The following is an 18039-nucleotide window of genomic DNA, read 5'->3' on the forward strand; positions in this document are numbered from 1 at the left end:
GACAGTCAAGTCAATGGGTTTATCATAAACTTTCAATCTCCAAATCAACTTGCTTGGCTGATGAATATGGAATAACAACACATGTGTTAGCGATTAGCAAGCTAAGATTTCGTGCAACGTTTTCCTCTTTGGTCAAGTGCATATTTTGTTTAAGTAAAACATGTATTTCTTTATACATTTATACAGAATTATTTTTCGCCATCAAGTGGAACGGAAATTAACACGTCTAAGAATATGTCTTGAACGCAGCTTCAGTTGCCAAACATGACGGACATCGATTGTAGCCATACGTGACGAGCTCTGTGGACCGGTCGACCAATAGGGATGTCCTGTGGGCGGGACTCCTCCGGGCCTCAGCCTCCGTCACTCCAGCTCCTGATCGGATTGTTTGTTGTCAAGATGGAGTTTTTACTCGGGAACCCGTTCAGCACTCCCGTGGGTCAGTGTGTAGGTACGTGAGCCTCCCGGTCATTCAGGTGGAAACGTGAGACTTCCTCCGCGGCACCACAGACGTTAAACCTGGGTTCACATTAGTTTTTTTTTTTTTCAACCGGGGTTTATTCACGGTTTAACCGCGAGCTAGCCGGTAGCATCATCGCAGCAAACGTCATCTGCTCGGGTTGAGCCTCTAGCTAATGTTAGCCTGCTAGCCTCCACCACTTAGAGAGCGTTTGTGTGGACAGTGCTCCACAGTTTGTAAGGATGTGAAATGTTTGTTTGGAAAACTAACTTAAATTCACACACAATCCAAACAGTGCAAGTTGTGACTTCATTTGCAATGCATGTCCCACTGCACCTTTGAATGGATATAGTCTTAGTTGTGTATTTGTATTATATTTGAGCTTTTTTATATTCAGCTTCATCTATCTTGCTTTTATTTTAATTCAACTCTTGCACTGCTGAGCTGACCGGTTTCCTCTTGTCCAACACCCCTCACTGTACTGATAACCCCATGTTAACTTGCATTATACTAACCCTAACCCTAAGTGATTACTGGCACCCACTGTATGAGCTACAGAAGTTAATGTTAAAGTGTTGTGTGGTACTTCTTTATCAGTTTAATGAAATCCTGTGAGGTTCAGTGTTTCTGTAAAGAGGATCCACCATCTTGGGTTCTGTTAGATCATCTCTGACATTGACTGGCCTCTATTAGCCTGTATCCTCTGTATTTACAAACTCTGATTTCTGGTGCCAGTGTTTAAGAAGTAGTTTAAACCTTCAGCTAGGGCTGGGCAACAGATACATCGATATCTATCAATATAATGTTGATCTATGTGCACAGTGAGGAGGTATAACTCATAATTGATTGACTTCAGATGTTGTTTATCATATATTTGCCTATAAAGAAGAGATCAAAACCACAACCTTAACTCAGGAACAAAACGAGTCTTACAACATAAAATAAATAATAGTATACCATTGATTATTATACTCTGAGCACTACATTCCACAGACATTTCCTTTCCTCTTCATTTTTTTGAAATATTTAAACTCCTGCAGAGCAGATGTGAACCAAACATCAATTTCTCCATCTGCAGAATTTTTCTGTTTAAGTACATGCAGCTGTTAACGTCTTTTTCCCAGCTGTCATAGATCAAGCTGCTCTTTTATAAATAGTCTTTCTCGAACATATTTTTTTTTCACTTTCTCAAGATAGAAAGTAGATGACCATGCAGAAGTTTACTCAAGCTCCTTGATGTAATTCTGTCAGAAATAACTTAACACACCGACTGTGTGCCATGTCGTCCAAGACGGCCCTCAGGCACCAACTTCGAGCCTCGTCTCTGGCATTTTACTCACCGTTGTTCTGGGTCAGGCAGTGGGCTGTTTGCAGTACATTTAGGATTTTCCAACTTGTCAGAGATGCCAGGTATCTCCTGATCTTTTTGGTTGAGTAGCTGCACTGTGCACACTTCTACACCCTGCTGTCTGTTTGGCTGTTAAGGCAGCAGGGCGAGGGATCAACTTACCTGTTGTGATCAAAGAGAGAGAGACAGGCAGAGGAGACAGAGAGCAACTGATGGGGGATGCACTGGGTTTTGTTCAGAGACAGAGAAGGGGTTCGAGGTAGTGAATGATGTAGGGCCTCGGTTCCCAAACTGGGGTACATGTACCCCAAGGGGTACGCGAAGTGGTTCAGGGGGTACGTGGGGAGAACATTTTATCTGCGTTTTCAAAGTGAAAAAGCCCATTACATTTTCAAACTGAGCTATAAATAATCGCGCAATATTAAATAGTCTGAATAGCCAACTCGCATTGCCAAAAATACCCATATTCAGCAAAATAATTACACTGCCAAAAAAAGTTACAGGTAGGTTAGTGACCGTTAGTCAAAACTAGGGATGGGCATAATTAATCGACAATCGATTAATTGATCCTTAAGAATTTCGTAGATGACATTATTTTGTCATCTACGATTATTATAAGTCCTGAAATCTCTGACAATTTCAAAGTTTCAAGTGTTATAGGCTGTATACGTGCGTCGGGGGGGGGGGGGGGGGGGGTACGTAGCTGGAGATTGAATGTCTGAAGGGGTACGAGACTGTAAAAAGTTTGGGATCCACTGATGTAGGGGATAGGTTTCAAGAAGTTTCTCTTGTATGTATTCTCTCCTCTTCATGATAAAGCATAATGGTTAAGGCACTATGGCTGTAAACATTATGAAGTAATGAATGTCTGGAAGAGCAATCTTTTGGCAATTATGTGATGTGAAACTGCTTATAATCTGGAGCTCTGTACAATAAATATCAAACAAATAATGTAAAGAGAAAAGATGAGGACAAGTGAAAACTGTCTTAAAGGATAAAAGATGGAGAGATGGTGCCAGACAGGGACAGGGATCTGTAGCTTTGTTGGCAGTGCATGGCACAGCCTGCCACTGGTTAAAGCCATGTGATCGACTGGGTTCACTGGTTTGATGTAGATTCCCGGGACTCAGGGGATTGACACAACACCACGACTGAAAGCACTTAGCAGGCATTTAAGTTCATTAGCAAGGCTCTGTTTGTTCAGGGTCGTCGTAGCTCATTCCACATGGAGAGATAAGATATTTTGTTCTTCTCTGCCACCCATACTCTACCCTTCCTCGACCTGACAATCCACCTGAGGGGATTACATGGGATATTTTAGTGGTAGTGCCTGGTTAATTCTTCCAAACTCACGTTTATATACATTGTGTAAAGCCAAACACCAAGACACAGAGTGCTACTCATGCTGATGGGCACTTGATATTAACTATATTTATGCCGGTCTCTCTGTTGTTGCCCTGTCTCTGACAAGATGATTAGAGAGGGGGAGTGAGAGCATGAATAAGTCACGGCTATCAGGCTTGTCTAACTTTGAGCGTCCCAAAAGGAAGGCAACACAGCCCAGTGAGAGGCTCTTGGTCTGGGCATGACAGCCTGATCAGGGCCCCTGGGCGTCAGAGAGAGGAGCTCCTCCTGTCCAAGCTCAAGAATCCTCTAATGAGAATCTATTGACTGACAGCCACAGGAAGTCAGTCACAGCTCGCTTCAGCAACAGATTTTTTTTTTGTTTTACTGAAAATCTCACCCCAAGTGACTGCTTTCCTGAAAGATAGCAGCATTCACAGACATGATGGATGGATTCAGGGGAGAGGAGAGGAAGGAGGAGATGGAGCGAGGAATGCGTTGATGACTCCAGCGTCAGTTCATCACTGCAGCTTCCCGCAGTCTGGATCACATTATTACTCAACAAAATGCTATTAAATTGTAGGGTGGAGTGTGAAGGGGGGAGCAGGTCTCTGTGGCTGCTGTTTTGCATCTGTTATGACAGTTGACCGACTAAACAGATGCAATAAACTTCACTTTCCCTAAAATGTTTGCAGGCATTTACTACAAAGTTATAAAACATGTTAAAGAAGTGTTTATTATTTATTATTTTTAGATTACTAACACTAACAACAACAAATTTCCTTTCAACTAAAGCAGTTGTCATCAGTGACCGGCTGCGTACAGGTCAGAGTCAGTTCAGAGTTCTGAGAGCCGTCACACTACTAAACATTAATGAAGAGGCATGTGCACAAGCTGTTTTTCCAATAATATTCAATTATATCAATATTATGTGCAATGGATTGGGATCCTACACACAGTGTTCTCTGCCAAAGTGAGAATAGCTTGGTTAGAGAGACTGAAAGCACAGAAAGCTGTCACTACACGCTGACTTGCTCACACAACAGTTTTTACTCTCAACCTTATGCAAACCAGAGGTTGTTTCAATTAATGTTCATCAACTTAGCACAGGCGACAACTGAGCCTGACTGAAATGCAGCATCATGCTCACTAGTGAGACAGCTGGCAGTTTGCAAACAGTGGATCGGGTATCAAAGCTAAAGTTTTCTTCAGTGACAAACACAGTCGGCAGCTTCCTCTGCCTTAGCATCAGTATTAAAGTCACATAAAACCATTATCTTGCTATCTGAAAAAAGATTCAGTGGAGCTGCAAATGAATCCAAATGTTAATGATATTCTGGTTGAACTGTTTGTTTTTCCTCCAGAGAGGGCCACAGATGGAGGCCTGCAGAACGAGGACTGGACCCTCAACATGGAAATCTGTGATATCATAAATGAGACAGAAGAAGGGTGAGCTCCTCCCACACGACAGAAAGCCTATTGTTTTCCTGAGGTGTCTCCTTCTGAATGAATGAAATTCTTATTCCAGCCTCCTACACTGAAAGATGCCCAGCCTACGATGGTTTATGAAAGTTTCTACAAATAATTCATTATCAGTACATCATGATACATTTTTATTTAGATTTAGATTACAATTTAAAATGCCTTTTTTGGAATATATGTTTTTCCATTTTCCCCTCAGCACATTCTTTATGCCTACACAGACTCATTGTGTTGGCATGCGACGTGGGGCCCTCTCTGTCACACTCAGTGACACACACACAGCAACACAGAATAAGAGAGAGAGGGAGGGAGTTCAGCTTCACAGAACACAGAACTTCTTGTCTTACAGATGTTTAGCAGGTTAGACATCGTCTGCCTGGCTCCCGAGCTGGACTTGAGGTTCTGCCACTGAAAATACATTCTACTGTGATTTTAAAAAGTACAATATTTCAAGTTTCTTTTAGTTGCCAAGTCTCTGGCATGGTTATTTCAGGAGTCATGGGCTGAAAAGTTTGGGAAGCCCTGTCTTATCACATACTGACCCTTGCAGAGGACCGTCCAAGGATGCTTTATGTACAGTAACTTATTTTTTATAATAGAGAGAAGACAGATAAAAACGTACAAGAAGCTTAGTATTTGGTCTGATCTGCAGTGAAGAGATGAACAGTTTGAGACAGAAAGCCAACCTGGGCTCTTCATGCATGGACAGCTTTGATCCTGCCTTGGGAGAACCATAGTCACGCAGAACGAAGAAAGGAGAAACAGATGGTGCGACGATACGTCTCGTTCTAAGTCAAGCAGTAACACAGACAGAGCGACTGGCACGTGCTCTTATGGCACAGAAAAATAATTTATTCCAGCAAAGACAAAGATGTTATGCCCACTGTCTGCCATGTCCCTCTAGGCCTAAAGATGCCATGCGGGCACTGAAGAAGAGACTCAGCGGCAACAAGAACTACAGAGAAGTGATGCTGGCGCTAACGGTAAGACGATATATCAGCTGGCGTTGTTTCTTAAAAGTGAGTCTTGGGGGCATTTTGCCATCGTTTGATTCTCAGGAGGCTGCGTCCATGCTGTTGTGGCTTGGCAGTGTGTTAGTGTGTGTGTTTGCCACATTGAAAGGTTACACCCTGCATTAAACCTGACCTCTCCTGATCTTGTGTTCTTGGTCATTTATCCGTCTGCGTCTCTTCTCCCAGTCACCGTCGGGGATGTTTTTATCCGTCTGACATTGCTCGTCTTTCATTTTCTTTTATAGCATCTGAGCTTTTTGAGGTGTTTTCTCAGTTCTCAACCCCCCCAATGTCTTTGATGGCTCTGCTAGCTAAAAGCCCCCCTGTGTGAAGAAAGCATCCTGACTGAGACCTTTTATGAACAGTCTTTCCTGTTCTCCGCTGCCTCACACAGACAAACTTTCATCCTCGTCAGGTTTCTATCTCTGTTTCATCTCCCTCTCTGCAGGTATTGGAAACATGTGTGAAGAATTGCGGCCACAGGTTTCATGCCCAGGTCGCAACCAGAGATTTCATTGATGGCGTTTTGGTCAAAATCATCTCTCCCAAAACCAATCCTCCAACGATCGTACAAGACAAAGTGCTGTCGCTCATACAGGTACGGAGCTCTCTCTGTTCCTGCAGCTCTAAGTGCTCTGAAGCCAGGTGGCCACTGTGTCCACCACCTCCCAGGTGTTCTGACTGCTGCCCTTAGTGCTGCTATCCACTTACCTGAGATCTGTTCAGCCAGCAGGTGGTGTTCACTCTTTCTATTCCTGCTGTCCTCTAAATATTTATAGGGATTTGTTGAAGGGTAACCAAAGGGACACACCTCTTTTAGCCACTCTTCCTTGTCTGTTTACACCGTCAGTGAGTTTGCAATGTCCGGGAGGATGCAAGATATCCTTGACCATTAATTTGTTTTCTCACAGGACAGTAACAAAAAAGCTGTTTTACTTAGACTATGATATAAAATTATAAAATAACTATTAAACCCCCTATTTTAATTGCACGTTGTAATGTATATGTGTGTGTGTGTTTTTCCTGTGTGTTGCTGCAGGCCTGGGCTGATGCCTTCAGGAGTAGCCCTGATCTTACTGGGGTGGTCCATATTTATGAGGAGCTGAAGAGGAAAGGCATTGAATTCCCAATGGCAGACCTAGACGCATTGTCTCCAATTCACACGCCACAGAGGGTGAAAATAGAGAAAAACACAGACTGCACAAACACATTTATATTCACACACTAATATTCTAACAGGTTATTATTTTCTTCCTCCAGGGTACCCCTGAGGTTGACCCAGCAATGATCAAGTACCTAGCCCCTACACTCCCTGCTGCAGCGGCTCCAAAACCTGCCCCGACCCCTGCTCCTGCCCCACAGGTCACAAACGTGGCCGGTCCCATCACAGCAACAGCTGAACAGGTGACAGGCTTCGACAAGGGACCTTTAATGGACTGTATTGGACTGCTAAAGAAGCTGACTGCCACTAAAGTGAAGTCAGCTTCATTTATTTATATGGCCCGTCAGTCTGTAAATCTTAATCCAGACTTCAGTAATCAAGTGCATGATTTAAAGCAGATTATATGCTTTCACAACCACTCAGTCTACTGCTTTCAAGAACATCTGCTGCACTGCCGACACTGCACAAGTCCAAAGTGACCTTTGACCCTCTGTGCTTTCAGATTGCCCGGCTGCGCAGTGAGTTGGACGTAGTGAGAGGAAACATCAAAGTCATGTCAGAGATGCTAACAGAGATGGTTCCCGGCCAGGAAGGTGCCTCTGACCTGGAGCTGCTGCAGGTTAGATGAATACAATATGTGGTTCAGCTTAACCACACACAAGCAACTTCTTCACCCATTACTATGACTTTTCAATGTTTAATGTGCTTTTAAAGTTGCTTAAATCATCAAAACCAATCAAAGTAAGATATTTTAGAGCATTTTTTTGTTGTTTGTATGATATTATCTGGCAAGAGATCACAATAATAGTCCAGTTCTAAAAGAAATAACGAATTCCCTCACATTGTAAAAGGTGTCAGATGAAACATTTTGCCACTAGGGGGAGTGTTGTCTTCAGTTTTGAGAAGAAACGCTCAACTCCCCTTCAACTTCTTAAGAGTCAGTTGGCTGCGGTACAATTCTTAGAAATGGCAATTACCCAGAGGTATAGAAAGTCCTGGAGACTTTAATCTGTTGAGAGCAAATCCTCTCTGGTATTTGTGTCAGCCGCAAGAATCTGGCTTTGTGCTGAGGAACCCGTGCAAGTTGTAGTTGTTATGTGGAAACTTTTCTGTCTTAGATTTGTGTTAATTTGTTCCCAGTCGATCTTTTGTTCTGAGGAAATATTTCTGACTTGCTCAACACTGAATTTCCTGTAAAAGACATTTACTGTGAAGTGAATTTCCCCATTTCCGACAAAGCTCTCCACCCATTGTGTCGAAATGGAGCCGTATAATAGTGCATCTGTCTGACAAGATAATTTACATGGTTGAGTCATAATTCCATATACAATTGCTTATTTGTGTGGTTGTCTGACTCCCCTCTCTACAGCTCTCTTTCTCTCGTTGCTTCTGTTTTTATCTATTGATTTGTCAGTTAATGTATTGATTGATCTGTTGATGTTGTGCCAATCTATCAAGGAGCTGAACAGGACATGCAGAGCCATGCAGCAGAGGGTGGTTGAGCTGATTTCACGTGTCTCTAATGAGGAAGTGACCGAGGAGCTCCTCCACGTCAACGACGACCTCAACAATATTTTCCTCCGCTATGAGAGGTAAAGTCAACAGAACAAATCGGAATTAGCTCCTTTTGCAAATCAGGGAAAGAAAGGACATGCTTTTCTTTCTCAAGGTGCTTTGATTATTGAGTTATTTTGAATCATTAGTTAGGCTTGATATTTTTACTGGCCCTTAGACCAAGACTTAGGCTGATGAATTTAATCGATTACTAATTGTTGGATGTCAAGCAGCATCTCAAACCTAGATTTTAAAGATGAATGTGTATGTGTGATTATACGTTAGCATATCAATGTTTTTTAATTTGATATTTTGGAGTTAGACATCTACTTTGAAGCACTGTGCAACTCAGTAAAATAAATATATAAATCTGGCTTCAAACTGCTTAGATGTCACTTTCATGAAGTTTCTGAAGATTAGAGATGTGTAAACATTTGAAGCCCACAAAGGATGTGATAAAACACTCAAAGGTTCTTTGCTGTTCACAGGTATGAGAGATACAGGTCGGGTAGAGCTGCACAGAACAACGGGGTAAGTACCATCAATCGCATCTCCACGTACAAAGCCTCTATTTGAATGCTTTTAACATGTTTTCAGAAACATTTGAACGCAGCTACATGGTCTGTGGCACTTTGTCTCACATTCCGGTTGCTATGAGAGAAGTTTCCATCATAAAAGAGTTCAGTTAGCCATTTGTTGTGTTTAATTTATCGTGTCAGTATCTGAATTCATATTGATTATTTGCTTATAATATAATAGCATATACATGCAAGTTTGCTTTGCAAAACAGGAACATGTTCCAATCTGCTATTTAAAGTGTACATTTGCCAGTAACAGTGATTTGCCTAGAGGACCGACGCGTCTCTCACTACATCCCATATAGCTGTTTGTGTTTGCGTACCGTTGATCTTTCTGTGTGCTCTGTCTGTTTATGTTGTGGCCAGCTGACGGAGGCAAGTATCACACCAGCACCGTGTTCAATCCAAGCCAGCGAGCGGGGATGAACAGAGGGATGAATGTTAGCACGTCTGTTGTATGGAGCAAATGCTTAGACCCATACGATGTGTCAACATCAGTAGCACTGTGAAACTATATAATGTGCAGTGTCCTCCTCCCCTCTCCTTCTTGCCTTCTGTCTCTCACATCTGAAGTCTTGGACACTGTTTATTCACCCCTGTGTTGTCCCTGTGTCTAGCCTCCACTGACCCACAGTGTTGTCCTAGATTGTGTAAATTGTCAATCCTGTAGCATTTTAGTAGCTGTAAAGTATTTCCTCTGTATACAAAGGAAAGCAACAAACTCACATACTTCCAACTCTCTATTTGCTGCCAGAACGTTTGTAAAAGCTCATAAGTACTTCACTCCATCCATATTTGCTGACAGTCAACTTTCTCTCCCTCTCTTCCTCTTACAGATGTTGAATGAGGCCACAGAGGACAACCTGATAGACCTGGGCCCAGGCTCCCCTGCTGTTGTCGCGCCAAGGAACACATCCAGCCCTCCACCGCACTCCACTGCCGGGGCCACTGCCTCCCCAGCCCATAACCCCACTACAGCATCGCTCTCCACCACACTAGCTGGCCTAGGTAAGAACAGTATGATATTATGTTCCAGTGGGTAGGAACATTGTACATGGAAAAAAAAGGTTGCTAACCTGCACATACAACTGTCGTTTACACCTACTCTCATTAGAGGTGTAACATCCATTTCCTCCTCCGGAGTCTCTACAGACTTTCCAAAGCCGAAGCAGCAGAGTATAAAAAGGCTCATAATCTGGTTGCTAATGGGAAATAAGCCCAGCAGCATAACTAGCTGCTTGCACCTCTGATGGTCTCCTGGAAACCGTTGCACACTGTAGAAAGCTTGGATATATTGCAATTCTTATTTTGTGGAGAAGACACAGCCACATTCTGCTGAATTGAATAGTTGGGTCAAACCAGTCTGTACTCCTGAAGATGACTGATCTGCTTTTTCATCCCTTTTCTTATCTTTCTTAAAATCTTTCTTCATAATTCTCAATTTCCCCCCATTTTCTCCTCTCTTCTGTCACCATCCCACTTAAGATGTAGGTTCGGATAGCGTGAGTGGGACCCTGTCGTCTCTACCAAGCCACAACCGGGATGACTTTGACATGTTTGCCCAGACCAGGAGTAGCTCTCTGGCTGAACAGCGCAAGAAGTAGGTCAAGATTTAATTTTGCTTCTGGGGCAGCCCAGGTCCTCTTACGATGTTATTCAGGGTATCCTCTATTTCAATTAAATAGTTATTCATAGCCACCTTTTAATAATAAAATACACCCGTGGGCACTTTTATACTGTAATGGCATCCATGTTTTTTTTCTCACTGTCCCTTACTCTGCCCCTTATCTGCTTAAGTGAGTTATTTCCTTTGTTAGTGTATCCTAGAATGATCTTGTAATACTTTAAGGGGGGGTTGATTTTGATCTGGCATTTTCCCCTCATCAAAAAATGACACAGAAGACAGTTTTTTTTATTGTTTAACTAAGAAAAGTCTTGTGGGATCAATATTTTATGATGTAACCTTGAGTTGGTGTTTTTAGTTTTTCTGCTTCAGTGCCATATCTTATCTATTTTGTGTATGTTTTCATGCACAGTGTAAAGTATGAGGACCCGCAGGCTCTGGGTGGCCTGGCCTCAGCTTTGGATGTGAGACAACAGATCGCAGGAGGGGTGAGTACAATGAAGCATGTCGTTGATACATCTTTCACCTAAATGGCATTTGGGTGGTTTTACATGGGTGACAAGGCTACCTGTTCCAGTCTGTCCTGAGGCGTCGGTCACTCCTTGCATGTCATGGTCGGTTATAGTGTTTGTCCCACAGGGACTTTTGTGCTGTGTGCAGTGACACTTGAACTTTGAACAGAGGTTTAGGTTTGTGTCTTGATTTTTCTAGGTCTGATTAGCTCAAATAAATATCCAACATCGAGCTATTTAGTTAAAAGCATTGATATGAGTTTGGTGAGTAGTAGCTCAAAATGTCAAATATTTCCTTACATGCAGTTTCTATATCTAAACCAGTGGACATGGAATCGACTGTTGCATTCTTCAGAATAGATTTCAGCTCTTTCATGGTCTAGTGTCTGTTCTACCTTTACAGTTTGCACAGAAAGTCAAACCCAGAAGTCACGTGTTAGTTTCAATATTTTACGAGGTAGTCTCCATGTCTGTGCACAGGTTGCAATGCATTTGCATGGTTATCTGTGGGTACACAGATTCTGAAACCTGAGCTAGCAAAATCAAACACATACTGACACACACGAGCAGACAAACAGTGGTGATTGCACATGCCATCCCTTTTTTAGTTACCTCAGGTACCCTGTTTCTACTACTGCATTTCTCTTTATTTATATATTTTCCTCATTTTCATCTTTATGGAATGATCCCTTTGCAATTTTCTCTCTTCTCTCCATTTTTTCTTCTTTTGAAGTGAAAATCTTCTCTTACATATTTGACCTCTCCTCTGTCTCTCTCTCTCTGCACTGTATGCTATGCTGTTGTTAGGGGCCTGCTACCTTTCTTCTCTTGTGTAAGGTGTTGTTCTGTTGTTGATTCAGCTGAGGGTAAAAGGGGATGATAACCCAGCAGATCAGGAGCTGCCCATAGACAGCTGGCTTATTACCCAAGGAATGGTGAGGACTCCATCCTCAGTGTGTCCTCCTAATAACCTCCCCTCATGTCCAACATCACCCCCAACCTCCTCCAGCATCATCATCATCACCATCATGCATGCATTTAATATAGTTTCATCTTACTACTCTGTCCTAGAATACTCAAAAGACGACAAGGAATAACAATGTTTCCCCCCTTAAGACCACCCTTTCCATATCTAGTACAGTTATACTCTAGTGTTGGGCAATATAACAATACATTGAGATGATAGGGATTCGTCAACTGGTTCTAATTTAATTCCATATTTTGTAGTGGTTGTAAGCAGTAGGTAATGGTACAAATACGAAACCTGAACAGTTTTGTGATAATACCGATGGACTGAAACTGTATCTTCATTTGGTATTTCATTCACCAGATTAGTCAAAAACTGATTTTTTTCTCCAGAAAATGAATAATCATGACGCACTGCAATATCTGATTTTTTTTTTTTGCATATTGCTCACCTCTATTGTATTTTATTGACCTTATTACTCTGACGCTTTCCACAATACTATATCCTATCTGTGGACGAACTAATACGCTTAACTGGTCCCCAAGTGCATCCATCATCTAGATCCATCTTCTAACAGTCATACACTAAAATAGTGGAGGAGTACAGATACTTTCACTTCATAGCAAATTCCATGTCAACAAAGGGGATTACTGTTAAAGTACCGATGACATATCTTCCAATTTTCGACTATAGGAGAAGGAGGTTTGCTGTGTGGTGCTGAGTATTTGTGACCTGTTCTCTAACGGTCTGTGATAACACATTCAATGTTATTAATGTCAACCTCACTTTCTTCACTCTCAAAAACACAAATTGATTTACTAACAGATAAATCACTAGATCCAACATCTCTTAAGAGTCTAACAACTAAGTTGCTGTTTTGACTGAATGTTAAAGTGAGTATAAAAGATGAAACTTCTGTCACTGTTATTTAGAGCCATGACAGGGACAGACATCTTATTTTGCACTTCTCTACAACACTGTCTGCCCTTTCCACACAGCTGCATGCATTGTATTTTTTTTTCTACTTCCTGTGAATGACTTTCACTGCCCTGCTGCCTTGGCCTCTCTTTTGATTTGTCCCTTCACTGCGTCAACTGTGATGTCATGAGGAAACCACCCAAGTGTTTTCATTACAGGGCCTCAGGAAAAAGGGTTATTTGTTGTCTCTATTCCACTTGATATCAGATCAGTGTCAAAATTGATTCTTTACACAGGCAGTGAAAGGATGAGGAGGATTAGACTTAGAAATTGATGGCTTTTCTGCTTTTTTAACCAAAAAGCATGCAAGCAACTTTTTTAATTTCCCTAACTGTTACTCCTGGACTTTAAAAAAAAAAAAAAATGGCTAAAACATTTTTTAGCTATGATAAAAGTTCTCTTTTTTTCTCATTTCCCAGCCGTCCTGGTTGTTGCCCAACACCTACATAAGCACACATGTACACCATCCACTCTAACATGGCCTCCATCATCACAGTCACTGCACGCCATTCGGCATTGCTCAGGCTATGTGGTGTGTGCGTGCCCCAAGTTTTTGTGTATGCTGTGGGATTGCCCTGCTCCTCGACGGTCCCTGTGCTTTCAGCTTTTGTCGTCCAATCAATCTCTTAATCGCGTTCTAGCGATTTGCTCATTAACTAATGATGTGGAATGATTAACACTGCTGTGTGACATTAGCCGGCAGCTGTTACGCCATGTCAGCTCTACAGAACTAATGAGAACAATAGACAACCTGGTAACTCCTGTTCCCTTAGAAGACAGCTGAGTAGCAGGTTGTTGCACTCGGTCAAAAAGTAAGAGCACAGAGTCGAGTGGGGCTGAGTGTTTGCATTTGTTTTTCTTCATTTTGATTTGTTTCATTTCTATCATCTTCCCTTTTGAGCTTTTGGTGATTTCTATTGTTATTTGTGTTTGTGTGTTACATTTTTTTGTTTTTGTTGTTTTTTGTTTGGGTGTGTTTCTCTTGTGTGGCTTTGGTGCTGCCCCTTGGTTTGTCCATGGCTTTGCTCCATAGATCCCTGTATCGCAGTCCTCTGTCATGGATGACATAGAGGAGTGGCTCTGTGCTGACGTGGTGAGACTTCTTTACCTTGATTTATATTTTATTCGCTTCTTTCTCTCCTACGCTCACTTTTTTTTTTTTATATATATATATATGTATAGCACACTTTATCCATCCATCTCATAACTGGATATGTTAAGGTTGAGTTTCCTTAACTTCACTTCTTTTCATTCACCATAGCCTAACTTATTTCCACCAATGACTGATAGAGAATGGTTTATTATCGTGTGGTCTGGCCTCCTTCAGCTAACATGGCACTAATAGGTTCAAACAGATGATATGATCTTATTTGACTATGCATGTGAAGGTTGTGAAGTTGGACTCTGGAAAGCTTCTTGTTGCATCCAAAAGTGTGTGAGGGATGCATGACTGACGGATTTTTCTTGAGCGTCTTTGTATCGATCAGTCTCTGTGTGAACTTGACAGGCGTTCGAGTGGTATGACGCCTTTGTACATCAACTTATCATGTTGCTCAATGTATATTAAAGATTATTTCTGTCTTTTGAAAAAGAGACTTTTCAGTTAATAATAGTTTCTACAAACTTGTGCATTTTAACTTTTTACTTTTTTTCTTTTTAATAGAAAGGGGATGCCACTGAGGAAGGGGTGACCAGTGAAGGTACAGACTCAGACAATTGCATATGTTCCACTAGCTCAAACATGTGGAAGGGTTTATTACCCCCACCCCCCCACACACACTCCAATTCATTAATATAACGTTTGCAGGCGACTGAACATGAGCAAAATCTATTTATTTCAGAGTTTGATAAGTTCCTGGAGGAGCGAGCGAAGTCTTCAGACACCATTGCATCTCCCACGGGAGCTAACCCTGCTCTCCCAGCCCGAGCCCCTGCTGGCTCCCACAAGAAGGCTGAACGGACGGAAGATGCCCTGTTTGCCTTGTAGACTGCTCTCAGAGAACCTTGATGTCTCCCCAGGGCACTAAAGGTCCTCGACCCAGATGATTCCCCAACCACACAGCCTCTCAAGTCCCATTTCACAGCTGACTGGCAGTGTTGTTGCAAGATCTCTGCTCTGCTTTGTCATTCTCAAGCCACAGTGTTGCTCTAACATACATTACTGCACTACTCTTTTGCATTTAACTATAAATGCATGTATTAATCTGTTAGTGTGGGATGTATAGTCCCAGACAAGCTAATTTGTCCGATGTGGTTTTAAACAGAGGTAAATAACTGCGAGACGAATCACTGCAGGTCCATGCATTTGAGTCAGTATGGAGGCATACAGTTATGACAATATTGTGATGTGTTACTACATTCAGCTAATTGCTAATTTATTCATTTATAGTTCTAATGGTTTGTTCTGTACTCTGTACTAGCGCTGTTGTTATTTAGCGTTTTAGTCTTTTAAACATGAAATGTGTGCAGAATGGCAACGCGTGGTGTTACCCAGTTTGCCTGAGGCAATGTAGAGAAAATAGCTAGCAGGCAGATTCAGCTACCTGTGAGTATAATAGTTGAATCACAGCTAATCCGATGGGTGTATGCCAGCGTTTCTTTAACCAAAGGGAATTAAAAAAAACTAAAAACAGCAGTAGTTAAGATTCTCTGCTATGTATTTCAAATAGCTTAGGGGAAGGAACATGCACATAGATTTTTTTTTTGTCCTATGAAAAGACCACAACAAATGAACAAAGACAAATATGATATCGAACACTTGTAGCCATTCCAAAGAAGATGAAGGCTTTAATGACCAACTAGCACTTAATGTTGCCTGTCGAACAATAATCACATCCGGGCACAATAAATGTTAAGGGATCATGAACATTTTCCTTCCCCTGCTACTATTCATGTCTGTGCACTTTGAAGCAAAAACAAATCTGTATTTTGTCCTTTGTGTTTACAAGATGGTTACTATTTTTCTAGGGGAGGGGGAGATGGTCTATAGATTGACTCCGTTTTGCACAACATAACTTTTTTTAACTGTGTAACTGCAGCTCTTGTACCCACAGAAGTGGAGAGATTAACTGTCAACCTTATGATTGCAAAACCTTAGAGTATTAGGAATTGCATAAAGATGCGAGACAAAACATCTGTGCGCAGACGTCGGACCTGAACAAAAGACCAAAAGTGTAGCTTACAATAATGCGCTGATGTAAAGGATGTATTCAAATGAGTAGATCTTCACTTACCCTATACTATGTAATCTAAACATCTCAAAATACAGGAATTCTCTGGTTCTGTATCTGGTTGAAAATGAATGGGGTCATTAAATCTAGACGTCAGAGAGATTTATCCATTATTTGATCCCCTGATTGTATTTTTTATAGATCATTTGAGACAACAACAACAAAAATGTTTCTGCCATTTGATCTTTTGTGGTTTAGGCTGAAACATGCAGCAAACAAACACTTATTTGATTTGGGCCATCAAATACATTTTCAAGCTCAGTGTATTTTCATTCTGATTTGATTCATCTGCTGTTGATGGAGCAGCTGCCAAGGATTTGTGTGATTGACTGATTTTAGCAAAGTAGCTCTGACTTGAGTTTCCCTTTGGTGGACTTATCACATTTTGAGGCAAAAAAACAATCCCATCTTCGTTCCAGCTCTTTTGCTGATGCTCGGTTTTGTTTTAACATTTCTCTTAAAAATATTTTTTTGTTCTCCTTCAGTCCATTTAAGACCAAACGCCTCGTCAATCAGAGGCAGTCCATTTAAATCTCCTCCTAAATTGTGAAAGTCTAATTAAACTTTCCTTTGATCCGTTGTCAGTATAGTCCTCCCGCTGGGGGGAGATATTCATGAATTATTTTGTGTACGTAATCATAACAACTAAATATTTTATTACGTATTAGTTGAGAAGAAAATAAAGATTAATGAGCTTTAACTGTCTTAAATGCAGCAAGATGTACATGCACATGTAGGCTCAATATGGTTGCCAGGTAACTGAATTGATAGCGTTAAATTGGCAATCAACCATTGTGTCATCTTTGAAAACAGTTGCTAAAAATGTAACAGGAGATCCTTTAAAAGGGAGCTTTTGTCTGTGTTTGTGTGTTTGTGTATCTCTGGACCTGTAACAGAGTGTTTTGTGTTACTTGCTTTTATGAAGCTTACGTCCTTACGGCAACATGTATTCCTCTCAACATGGTAACTGAATGTCTTTTTAATACTGACGAGACGGAGCATTGAGTGGATACGTTGTGGACGCGGCGGAGAGAGGGGGGGGCTTGACTTCTAACCGTGGGGTTCCCGTGTCTGTTTGGCTGTGCCGCCTGCTGCCATTACTGATGGTCAGATTTGTGTTTGACCTAATGCACGTATATAACTGCCCAATAAAACACTAGCAATGTGTGACCTCTACCTCACAACTGCGCGTGGTTATTTTCCATTGAAGGTCTCTGTCAATTTTTTTTGTCTCCTTCACGCTGGTGCTGATGCAACCTGGCGTCAATCTTTCACTACACTGGTCATAAACTATCACACGAGCCTATCACCCCCCTCCCTCCTCCCTCCCCTCCCATTTGGTGGTTAGTGTGCATTTCATCCATTCTGTTCCACATGCAAAAATGTAAACAAATTCTGCTCTCGCAAATTTGTTTTGTTTTTTTAAAGTCACATGTTGCACACCTCCACCGTCAGGTGTCTCCAAATCTAAACTAAGACTTTATACAAACACACCACATAACCAACGAGGTTTCTCTATCACTCCGCCTCCCTAATGCAAACAACAACTTTGCGGTGCTTCTCTAGGTCACTGACCTACTTCCCCAGTGAGCCATTGTGGGTGTCCCACTTATGGTTGAGGCTTGGCATGTTCACTCTATAGTTAACTGATGCTGATCGGACAGGTTTGCATCGCCCGTGTTTTATATTATTAGTTATTCAAGTGTGTTGTTTACAGGAGGAGGCCTGACTGTGCCTATGATCAATTAAATGTGTAAACTCTGACAGGATCGATTTTTTTATTTATA

General features: G+C 41.6%; 1 protein-coding gene across 4 annotated transcripts; it reads left to right on the forward strand.

Moving 5' to 3' along the window:
- Positions 1-343: 343 nt before the first annotated feature.
- LOC128458072 (TOM1-like protein 2) lies at positions 344-17428 on the forward strand. Of its 4 annotated transcripts, XM_053442696.1 has the most exons (16): positions 344-451; positions 4517-4601; positions 5539-5617; positions 6096-6245; positions 6687-6821; positions 6908-7051; positions 7312-7428; positions 8268-8401; positions 8852-8894; positions 9778-9949; positions 10427-10541; positions 10978-11053; positions 11938-12012; positions 14056-14115; positions 14686-14722; positions 14864-17428. In XM_053442696.1, exons 1-16 carry the CDS (start codon positions 400-402, stop codon positions 15007-15009), a joined length of 1620 nt encoding a protein of 539 aa, XP_053298671.1. In that variant the 5' UTR covers positions 344-399; the 3' UTR covers positions 15010-17428. The 4 variants fall into 4 exon arrangements, with proteins under 4 accessions (XP_053298671.1, XP_053298672.1, XP_053298673.1 ...); XM_053442697.1 differs by lacking the exon at positions 11938-12012; XM_053442698.1 differs by lacking the exons at positions 11938-12012; positions 14056-14115.
- The last annotated feature ends 611 nt before the right edge of the window (positions 17429-18039 follow it).

Source organism: Pleuronectes platessa, chromosome 16, assembly GCF_947347685.1.
Source record: "Pleuronectes platessa chromosome 16, fPlePla1.1, whole genome shotgun sequence".
In the NCBI taxonomy this organism is placed as follows: domain Eukaryota; kingdom Metazoa; phylum Chordata; class Actinopteri; order Pleuronectiformes; family Pleuronectidae; genus Pleuronectes; species Pleuronectes platessa.

What these genes read in the sequence shown, in the direction of transcription:
- LOC128458072 (XM_053442696.1), top strand. Translation starts at nt 400, where the DNA reads ATGGAGTTTTTACTCGGGAACCCGTTCAGCACTCCCGTGGGTCAGTGT. An exon ending in TCACAGCAACAGCTGAACAG is followed by an intron (nt 7,052 to 7,311) that starts GTGACAGGCTTC and finishes CTGTGCTTTCAG; the next exon opens with ATTGCCCGGCTGCGCAGTGA. An exon ending in GACAACAGATCGCAGGAGGG is followed by an intron (nt 11,054 to 11,937) that starts GTGAGTACAATG and finishes TTGTTGATTCAG; the next exon opens with CTGAGGGTAAAAGGGGATGA.